Genomic DNA, 10,647 nt, shown 5'->3' with positions numbered 1-10,647 from the left:
CATATATTAACATATGTTGCTATCCTCTCACTCCCAGGAGTTAGGTACTGTGATTACACCGTTTACACATGAGACGAGAGACAGCAAAGTTAAGGAACTTGCGCAAGGTCAGACAGCAAGTAAGTGGAGCCAAGATTTGAACCTAAGCTGTTTAACTCAGAACATACGTCCTTCAATGCTGCCTTTTCTTCTTGATGCACACTTACTATGGACCAAATCCAATGCTAAATACTTGACTTATTTAGTCCATAATCCCTACAAGGTTGATTTTGTACCTAAACTGAGGTTCAATACAGTTCAGTAACATATCTAAAAATATGATCATAATAGGTGTCATGGCAGAGATCTTCAAAGTGTATTACTTTGGGGAAACCTAAAATCCCAAGAAGCCCAGGATGGGAACTACAATCTATTGCCTAGTCGTCGTACAAGAGAAATCAGAAAGTAGGTGGTGTGGGTTGAATTACATCCCCTAAAAAGATATATTGAAATCCTAACCCTGTACCTGTGAATGTGACCTTATTTTGAAATAGGCCATTGATTTGTTTGATTGCTGATGTAATCAAGTGAAGATGAGGTCATTAGGGTGGGCCCTAATTCAATGCCTGGTGTTCTTAGAAGAAGAGGGACATTTGGACACCCAGACACAGCACAGGGGAAAGATGATGTGAAGTCACAAACACAGGAGAAGGCCGTGTGAAGATGGAGGCAGAGACAAAGTGATGCGTGTGTAAGTCAAAGCATGCCAAGGATTGCTGGCAACCACCAGGAGCAAGAAGAGACAAAGAAGGATTCTCCCCTAGGGGCTTCAGAAAGAGCAGGGCCCTGCCAACACCTTGCTTTCAGACTTTTAGTCTCTAGAACTTCCAGCAAATAAGTTTCTGTTGTTTTCAAGTCGCCCAGTCTGTGGTACTTTGTTATGGCATCCCTGGGATACTAATACAGAGTGTATACGTCACATGAAACGTGAATTTGTGCCATCCCATCTGTAAAGCACTACCCAGTTAGGACCTGATGAAAAATGTTTCACAAAAGTGAGAGATCCAAGCCCAATACGAGTGAGGTTTAAGTTAATATGTACTAGGTAGCTAATACTTTTAAATTAAATGTAATTCCACCACCCAGATGACCAAAATGTTTCCTGCTGCAGACAAGATGAACATTTTGTTAAATTCCTTATTTATCATTTTCCTTTAATTCCGGGCATTATCAAATCAGTCACTGCTGCTATCACTGAGTCATGACAGTTCCATAGAATGTGACTTTTAAAATTCACTCATTGTAAGGACAAACAAACCTTTTGGTTAGAATTAAATTCAATATTCTCTCTTTTCTGAATGAGAGGCTTTATTTTGACAAAAATCATGCTACACCAAGTTAAATTTCTTAAAATGAGATCTCAATACATCAGAGCACTAAGAACACTTTGCAACCTGCTGAATACAATTAAAGATTCAGAGAAACTACGTAAAGGAAGGAGGGATGCTTTCTATAACGAAGTAGGAGGTAATTTAAAAACACACTTATAAGAAAAACAAATCCTAATCACCAAAATACATGGCATTGTTTTTTATGGTACCCATGTGAAAACGTTTAAAGCTGTCAAGATATGTTAGAAGTTTGCAGGAAATGAGCCCATAGTAAGTCTCAAACAGTGTACATTCTTTCCCATTGTTAATTTCCTTCCATGCCAAGGGCATTTCAGCATCTGTAGTTTCTGAGGATGTGAAAATGAATTTATAGCAACATCTGTTGTATCTGATGTGCCTTTTCCCAGAAAACCTTGAACTGTGGATAGGTATAAGGCCAATGGACTTGGCACAAATTCCTACAAACACATCAGCAGGCACCATCATGGTTACTTCTTTGAAAACCACATATATCATCCGAGCCACATCTTGGGACATAATAAAGGCCTCACCACTGCAGTAATCTGGGTAATACTTTTCTGGGTACTCACTAAGAGGGACAAATTCTTGACTGTTAGGGTCTCTGTTGGGTGAATCCTGATGGATAACTCTTCCTACATAGACATCTTCAAGGTGTTCTTTCAGGTTGAGAAGATAGTCTACCAAGCTTGGTAAATTAACAAACATCTCCTCATCAACCTTCAGAATGAACAGGGCATTAGGACAGAAAGTCACAGCCCACTGCGTCATTGTGATGATCTTCAGGGTTTCATTCTCAGCACTGTCCAAGAAGAGTCCTTCAATGATATCATTATTCTTATGGGACTCTTTGTCTATCTCTTGCTGAGTAGTTACCAAAACAGGCATTCCCAAAGCAAAAAGAGTGAGAATGGGGTGCCCTCCAACGCTGGTCACGTTACCCCAGGTTCTCCTGATGAGGTCCCGCCTTGTTCCATTTCCTGAGCTACTGAAGATAAGAGAGAGCAAAAATATGTTCTTCCCTTTACACACCTCCGATGGGCTCAGGATATAATATTTGGAAAGATTACTTCTTACAGGATCCATGTTCAATTTCCTTGCCTTATCCTTAATTTCAAGAACCTTCATATCTACATAAGGCAAAGCATGCAGAAAATATTCTTCCACAAAATCAGCCCCAAAAAGCAAGGCATGAAATAGGATGACATTAAACAGAATGAAACACCACTGGTGAGTCCGAAGTCTGCAGAACATCACCTAAATGGGAAAAGAATACATGTTCATTCAAGCTTCATCTCCATTTCTGTTTTTGCCCCTACCAAACACTACATGTACCTCTTATAGCACTTAGTGGTACATCATTTTAAGTGTTTATTATTATTACTATTATTATTTTCTCCCCAGAGCCTCAGCACATATCCTAGTTGTAAGTCATTCTAGTTCTTCTATGTGGGATGCTGCCACAGCATGGCTTGATGAGCAGTGTGTAAGTCCACGCCCAGGATCCCAACCGGCCAAGCCCAGGCCACTGAAGCAGAGCACACGAACTTAACCACTTGGCCACAGGGCCAGCCCCTCATTATTACTTTTGTTACCTGTCTCTCCCACTAGATCATGGCCTCCTGCCTTTCTCTTCTCCAGTGCTGCTGTCCGGCACTCCGCACAAAGTAGAAACTAAATAAAATGTTAGTTGGTTGTTTTCTGTCTTGTTTGGATAAAAGCCTATTTACTATAAACAAGGCCGGTGTTAGACACTGAGGAAGCAAAGAAGAACCAGACACAGACACATGGATATAAAGTAACAAGCAGTAGCATCGTGCTAAAAGCCTACAGGAAAATATATGATGTTCTTTCTGGAACTGAAGCACTTGGATCAGTTTCTTCTCTGATTACAAAGGTCAAGGGCTATTTTTCAACGGCGTGGTTGTTTTTGCTGGACACTGCACAATGGCCACTATCAAACATTTACATTCTTCTAGTATGACTTTTCAATTTAATCTAATACTGAATTCTAACATTGTCTGTTTCAACAATGTCCCCTAATCCATCTGACATATCTGTCAATATGGGCAGATTCCTGCTATCTGCATAGCACCCCTTCAGAGATCTAGGAGGGACCTGTGCCAAGCTTACTCCATCTCATCAAAGGATATGGAAACTTTCCATCTGGAAGAGCACATGCAGTATTGTAATGTAACAGAGCCAGGGGACATTAAAGGAATTAAATCTTTATTCACTGGAGCTTCAATCAACAAAGCCTTCCATAATAATAGTTACCTCTTGTTGAGCATTTGCCACGGGCCAGGTGCTGTGCTAAGCACTTTTCATGCCTTAACCCATTTAGCCCTGGTACTATCCCTTTCAGATAGGTAATCTTCAAAATTAAGCTGAGCATTCAAGAGGTTGAGTAATTTGCAGAAGATCATTCAGTGGGTAAGGGAGTGGGGTAAGGCCGTGATTTGAACTCAAGTCTGTTAGATTCCAAAGCTCACTCTTAATCAGTATAGAATCCTGACTCCCATCTTTTACTTTTCCACATCTATTGAAGAGGAAAAAAAACAAAGAGCAAAACAAACGCCTGCAATTACAATCTGAACTTCTTTCTATTTTCTCAGTGCCGATGATTTGCACACAGAAGAAACTTCAGCCTCCTCAAAACCTATTTTAATAGATAGCAAATGCTTCAAAGATTATAAGAAACTTACCGGCATGTTGTCTGTGAACAATTTCAGGGTTTTGGAAATTATTGAGTCCAGATGCCAAATGATGTCCAAATGTATTTCAGTATCACTCAGTCTAACGGCGCTTGAAGTAAAGTACTTTGTGCCTGAGACTTTAAGGATAAGGTTTCTTGCCAGTCAACCTGAGCTTTTGTCCCAGAATACCTGCTGGCTCCATAGGAGAGCAAGGGCTGATCATGTTACAGCTAGAGTGAATCCAGAACGAAGAATAGAAAAAGCAAACCTCTTTAAATGCTTCTTACCTTGTGTGCCTCTTGAAACTGACCCCTTGTCTTTATGTTGAGTTCCTGGTGAAGCATGCTTGGGAGTTGAAAGAACAGTTAACCCACATCACCTCTCCACAGCATCATCACACAAGGAGTGCATCTCAAGAACCAAATCATTGGAGTATTTCCTGCTCCCGGGTACCTGCACATGCAAGAAATGTACTAAATATCAAGGAATACTTGTCATCCTAGTGGGTGCATTTTTTCTACCCAAGGAAACATCATATGGTGAGATTTGGTGTATGTCCCATTGGGAAGGATTTTGAATTCCTCATATAAGCTATTCCAAGAACTTTACTAAATCAATTATATGTTGTCTAAACTACCTCTCCCAGGCAACTTTATCTCAAAATAGAAAATAACATGTAGTCCATTTTAGCCTGAATTGAAGAATCTAAGCATTTGATGTTTGCCATTTTCCTAGTGCATGTATGTATAGGAATTGTCCCAAACATCGTTTATACCAGCAAGTTTATTTTAAGAAAAGAAAGAACATCCAGGATATTTTCATGTTCCTGTCACGTAAGCAGTTGTACTGAACACTCTGATCTCATGCCAGGCTATATTTTATATTTTTCTTTTCGTATGTTGATCTTTCTACCTGCTACTCAAAGCAATTTTTGTAATTATTTGGCTAGGAATAACTCATTACGTTTAAAGTTGGCTGTTTTCTCAACAATCATCACGCAATCTTGGAGATTTTTACAAAGTGGCAAATCTAACCTAAAAAAACATTCAAATGAAAAGGAATTTTTACATATATTAAATTTAACAATTATTTAACAGGTCTTGTATTTAATTAAACACAAATTCTATTTTGCAGTTTTCTTTTCATTTTTTATAGCTATAAATTTTGCTCCTGGATCTCCTCTGGGCTTAAACTTAGACAATTTGCTTTCGTTGCCCATCAGAGGTTCAGATAATATTTTCTCTGGGGCAATTCCATCTGGAATTTTCAGTCTGATTCATCAAACTTCTACCATTCTAGGGTTGAGACTGTTTGCAACAAATAGACAGCAGGGCTTGGTTTTCTTGATTACCTTAGTACTGTCTTCTCTTTCATAGAGGTTTTCTGATCTGTGTATCCATATCTTCCCGAATTTTCTCATAATGTTGTCATCAGTCACTCTCTGGCTTAGAAGTCTACAGAGGCTTCCTATTGCCTACCAAATCAAATTCGCTCTCTTGAGACCTTTCAGTTCACCATACTTGGCTTCCATCATAAAGAGGAAACTTATTATTTCACGTGTTTCAAGTATCCTAGATGTACTCAGGACGCTTGGAGGCTTGGCTGTGTTCTACAACTAAATGGATATGCGACTGTCTTATTGTCTATATTATGTGTTCTGTCTATATCATTGGGCAGGGCTGTCCAATACGGTAGCCATTAGCCATATGTGGCTATTTAAATTTAAATTAATTAAAATTAAATAAAATGAATGTTTTATTTCCTCAGTCACATTAGGCACTTTTCAAGTGTTCAATAACCACAAGAGGCTAATGGCTGCCGTATTGGACTGCATAGATAGAGAACATCATTGCTGAAAGTCCTATTGGACAGTGGTGGTACAAGATGCCTGTGAGTATATGTGCATGTAGTTTACAAGCCCTTACAGAAACACAAGGGTAACATGCTCTAATGGGAGCCTGAGTTGAAATCCTGTGATAGCCAGTTACTACGACCTTCGTCAAGAGGCTTAAACCTCTTTTGACTTCGGTTTCCTCATCTCTAAAAATGGAGCTAATAATAGTAACACCTGTGTAGAGTTACTGTGGGAACTGAGTGCCACAACACAAAGTGATTACAAGAGTGCCTGGCACATAGGAAGCACAGTTTTACTCCTTGACGCTAACAGGTTTCTATGTTTCATCTCCTTCAGTACTCAGAAAGATCAGATGAGGAGGGTACTGTAAGTGCTATGCAGATGAGGAAAATAAAGCCAGAGAGGTTAAGTAACCGTTGGCGCAGCCAGAGGGCAAGAGCTTGGATTCAAATCTAGATCACCTGACTCCCTTCTTTCGCTCACCAAAACTCTCACTTTGCTGTATTTTTCTCTTTAGCATTTGCTAAGGCTTGCATCAACCTTGCTCAGTTATTTGTTTATCTGTCTGCCTTCCCCACTAGGATGTAAGCCCCAGGCGGTCAGGAATTTTTCTGGTTTTGTTCATTAACCCTATCCTCCCCAACCGTGTTTGGGACATCACAAGTGCTCAATGGGTGGTTTGATTTTGGACACGCCTTAACTTCTCCATAAATGAAGATAACAAGAAAAAGTGGGGCACAGTTGGTTCAAGATCAGATTACATGAGAGACACAAAGGCGCTGGACAAACTCCAAACTGCAGCTCCGAAGTAAGCGGCGGTCCAGGCTCCACAGGTCTGAGCTGTCCTGCGCATGCTCCGCCTCGCTCTACGCTTCTCGGCCCGCCTACTCCCCCCGACCCGAGGCGGGGGCCGGAAGTGCGTCCGCGTCCGCTGGGCGCCGCAGGCGGAGGGGCGCGCGGAGATGACGCAGACAGCACCGGAAGCCGCTCCCCAGTGAGGTTGCGGACCCGGAGCGGCGGCCGCAGGTCCAGGTCTGTGTGTGAGGCGGGGCCGGGTCGGGTTGGGGCTTCTCTGACGCCCGCGCCTCTGCTGACCCGCCGCGTCTCGGGCTGTTTGTCTTTCTTTCCGTGCAGGCGCCATGGCTGCGGAGCGGACCCGGCCGCTGCGAGGCTCTGGCGGCCCGAGCGCGCCTAGTCGGTGTGAGCCCGGCGCGAGGTCCCGGGCCCCGGGGCGCTCGCTCAGGTCAGTGCCGCGCGGAACATGGCTCCGGGAGCAGGGGACCTGGGAGCAACGAACGGGGTGAAGGGATCTGGAGTTGGCTTAGAGCTGGGAAAATTGAGTGTCGGAGTGAGTGCCTCAGTTTCCCTAGCTGCGAAATGAGTTAAGAGTGATGTGCCAGGGCTGCCATACGTTTGAAAGATACTGCAGTGTGGAGAGGTGGTTACTGAAATACAGAGCGTTGTACTGATGTGAGGGACTGCGCCGCAGTTGTGGGTGTGCCCCGGAAACAGGTGTGTGTGAGGGGTGCTGCTTGAAATAAAGATAATATTAGTGCTAAATAGTAGCGATAACTGGCATTTCTTGTTGGCGTCCATTGTGTCGGGTACCGTGCTAAACGCTTTACGTGTATTGTCCTATTTAATCCCCACAAAAACCTCTGTTCGTGGTTACATTTTACAGGTGAGGAAACTGGGCTTGAGATAGGTGAAGGGGTTTGTCCAGGGTCCCCAGCAACAGGTGGAGTTGCAGAGCCCGTATTTTATAAACACTGTTTGTATTCTTTCAAAGCTGTTTTTATTCATCTTAAGACTAAAGGAGTTTTTAAAAATAGATAGTATATTCATGTGGTTTTAAACTCAAAAATGGACTCCTCATCCCTGTTGCTCAGCTCTCCAGTTTTTTTCCAGAGGCAACCAGCGTTGCCAGCTTCTTGAATATCCAAAAGATATTTTATGCCTATGTAAGTTTATATACGTTTTCAAAGCCTTTGTACTCTAATTGCTAATTATGCTTGATAAGAAAAGAGAGGGAAGATTAAGTCTCCTCCCCAGCAGCAGATGTTTACTTTCAGTCTTGACTAGGCCGGGTCCTGGTGGAAGAGAGGACAACTCATTCATGATTATTTTATCCAGAATGTCGTATCTCTAATACGACCTTGGGGTAAAGGTTTTGTTTCATTTTGGGAAGCTGGGGGCTGGGCAAGATGTTAAATCTGCTGCTTCCTATGGGCCCCTGGGAAAGTCGCTCCACTTCTTGGGCCATAAATTTCCTCATTTATTAGTTAAGGGCCGTAGTACTGATACTTTCCATGAGGTTATGAAAATCAAATGAGGTAATGTCTGTAAGCAGTACTTTAGTCTTTTAAATGAGTACAAATAATGAGAGTTGCCTAAGGGAACATAGGGAGTTAATGGCAGAACCAGAGACCAAATCCAGGTCTGCTATCTCCCATTTTAGGACTCTTGTCATCACACCACCCATTTCAGAGCTTTGTAATTGTTAATATTGAGGGCAGAAAGACAAGTTTAATGTTTAGTCTGCGTGGGGAAAAAAAGGGCAAGACAGCATGGAGTGTGGATAGAGTGGAGAGAAAAATGCACCTAGTGGGAAATTATGGCCTCAAGTCAATAACTTCCCCTAATTATAAAATTAAGCTCCCAGTGAGTTTTAGCCCTTAAGTTTTTCTTCCATATATTTTAAGCCATTTTCAAGAAACTATGATAAGATCATAGAGTTGAAACCAATAGTAGTGGTCATGTCCATTCCAGCCTCAGGGCCACTAAAAGCTTCCCTGCCATGTATTCATAGTAATAAAACTAGCAAAAAGTACCATTTGAGTTACCCTAGACGGGCTCTGTGCTAAGCATGTCCTTGCTCTGTTTCTGATTCTCACAACTCTCAAGGTGAATGATAGCTTCCATTTTACAGATGACAAAACTGAAAATTAGTAGTTGAACATGCCCATGATCACATAGGAAGTGGCTGAATCAGTAAAAGATTTGACTGACTCCAAAGCATTTTTATTTATCCCATTTTGCTTCTCTACCCAACTGTCCTTGACTGTTCCCAGTATTGGGAAGTTCACCACTCTGGAGGCAGCTGTTCCATTATTGGAAAGCTCTGATGATTTAAAAGCTCCTCCTTGTGTTGAATTGAAATCTCACTTCCTGAAGTTTTCCCCTTGGGGCTTTGTGCTGCCAGTACATGGTATTCCTAGAGGCTCTCCAAGAGAGTTCAGTTTAGACTTGTGACCTTAAGAAAGTTCCTTCCAAAGTTCATTTTTTAGAGAAGTAAAAAGTACATTCTGCAGAGGCAGTGGGGCCTGCTTTATTAAAAAAAAAAAAAGATGCCTTTATCATGACTGTCAGAGATGAAGAACTGGAAAACAGCCTCATGTAAGGGGTTCAGTAGCTTAAAGGGCAATCTCTAATGTAAGAGCTGGAAAAAAAATTTGTGTTAGGAGAATAAATAAATCTCAGAAATGGCTGGGTTTTTAAAGGTACTCAGTGGAAAGCTTGTCCCATAATCTTGTCATGAGCACGTTAATTTGGCAAGATATAGATGTCTCTTAGTTATTTGTGAATGATGAGAACGTGATAATGTATTCATGGGTATTTTAAATTTGTCTTGTGGCCATTTAAATACTAATTCAGCATACATAAATGTAAGCATTCCTGCGATGAATGTGTGGAATACTTTGTGTGCATAGGTGTAACTGTGATAGAGGAAGCCCCTTGCACTTTTTCACTATGAAAAATGATTCCTGGGCAGATGGTTTGGTGTGGTTTTTACTTGGCCAGCATTAATTAATTAGCTGCTGTGATGGTATATGAATGTCCACAGAAAAGGGTTTTTTTTTCTTGCTGTGAATTTTTTTTAAAGTAAAAGTTTTCTAGAAATATTATAGATAGAAGGTTGTTTGGATTCAGAGGAAGGAGGAGGCTTGTTATCTTGTGTTAAATTGATAAAACTTTTGGTGAACTGATTACTTTTTGGCAGCCAAGTAAATCCTCAAATTAATAAGTCCTACCTAGCCCACACCTTGAGGCTTCAGGGTATTAAAGTCCATTCACTGTTCCAAAAACCAAAACTGTTAGACAGCAGGTGATGTGAATAGAAAAGTTTGGTTGCTTCTCCTGCGTTTGTCTGATAACATTCTTGCCAAATTTGATACTGGGAAATTAATGAAATGATTTTTACTCACCTTTCATTAACAAAGTTGGAAGATGCGATCTGGCCTTTTGTTTAGACTTGATCTAGGTGACCCATATGAGAAGGAATTTATTTTCCTCGTCCACATTAATTTGGACATAAATTTTTAAAATTAGTATGACGGTCTGGTGGGAAACTAAGTGATCAGTTTAGAGGCAAGTTTTTTCTTTTTTGAATCATAGAAATGTTTAAACATATGAAAATAGAATAAGAAACCTCCGTGTACTCGTCACCCAGCATTAATATCTGTCAACATATGGCCAGTCTTGGGAAAGATGATTTTTATTGGTTTGCTTTATTTTTTGTTTCTTTCCATTAGTTTAGTCCCCAGTGTTAAGAGTGAGTTGACACCTTACCACAGTATGTAATGGTGGATAATTGTAAATGTTTTTTTGGTTCCAGTTAGCCCTGGAGCACTTTGTCATTCTCCTAAAGGAGAAAGTGTTATAATCAGATAGGCACAGTGCCCCCAGATTTTATCACCAGGCTATAATC

General features: G+C 41.1%; 2 protein-coding genes across 3 annotated transcripts in view; one reads left to right on the top strand and one right to left on the bottom strand.

The window, feature by feature from the left end:
- Positions 1-1,491: 1,491 nt before the first annotated feature.
- On the bottom strand, positions 1,492-4,440 carry B3GALT9 (beta-1,3-galactosyltransferase 9). 2 transcript variants are annotated; one of them, XM_046655015.1, is made up of 3 exons: positions 4,372-4,440; positions 4,094-4,276; positions 1,492-2,645 (listed from the first exon to the last, which is right to left on the bottom strand). In XM_046655015.1, the coding sequence occupies exons 2-3, from the start codon at positions 4,097-4,099 to the stop codon at positions 1,542-1,544; spliced, it is 1,110 nt and encodes a 369-aa protein (XP_046510971.1). In that variant the 5' UTR covers positions 4,100-4,276; positions 4,372-4,440; the 3' UTR covers positions 1,492-1,541. The 2 variants fall into 2 exon arrangements, with proteins under 2 accessions (XP_046510971.1, XP_046510962.1); XM_046655006.1 differs by lacking the exon at positions 4,094-4,276 and having other exon boundaries at positions 4,372-4,438.
- Positions 4,441-6,928: 2,488 nt separating this feature from the next.
- Positions 6,929-10,647, top strand: part of FBXW2 (F-box and WD repeat domain containing 2) — a 30,460-nt gene continuing 26,741 nt past the window's right edge. The window contains exons 1-2 of the mRNA XM_046656813.1: positions 6,929-6,971; positions 7,074-7,182. The gene's annotated coding sequence lies outside the window, so the exon portion shown is untranslated. The remainder of the gene's footprint in view (positions 6,972-7,073; positions 7,183-10,647) is intronic.

This window comes from Equus quagga, chromosome 1 (assembly GCF_021613505.1).
Source record: "Equus quagga isolate Etosha38 chromosome 1, UCLA_HA_Equagga_1.0, whole genome shotgun sequence".
Taxonomy (NCBI): domain Eukaryota; kingdom Metazoa; phylum Chordata; class Mammalia; order Perissodactyla; family Equidae; genus Equus; species Equus quagga.
The sequence above is the reverse complement of the archived record's forward strand: the minus strand, read 5'-3'. Positions and strand labels throughout refer to the sequence as shown.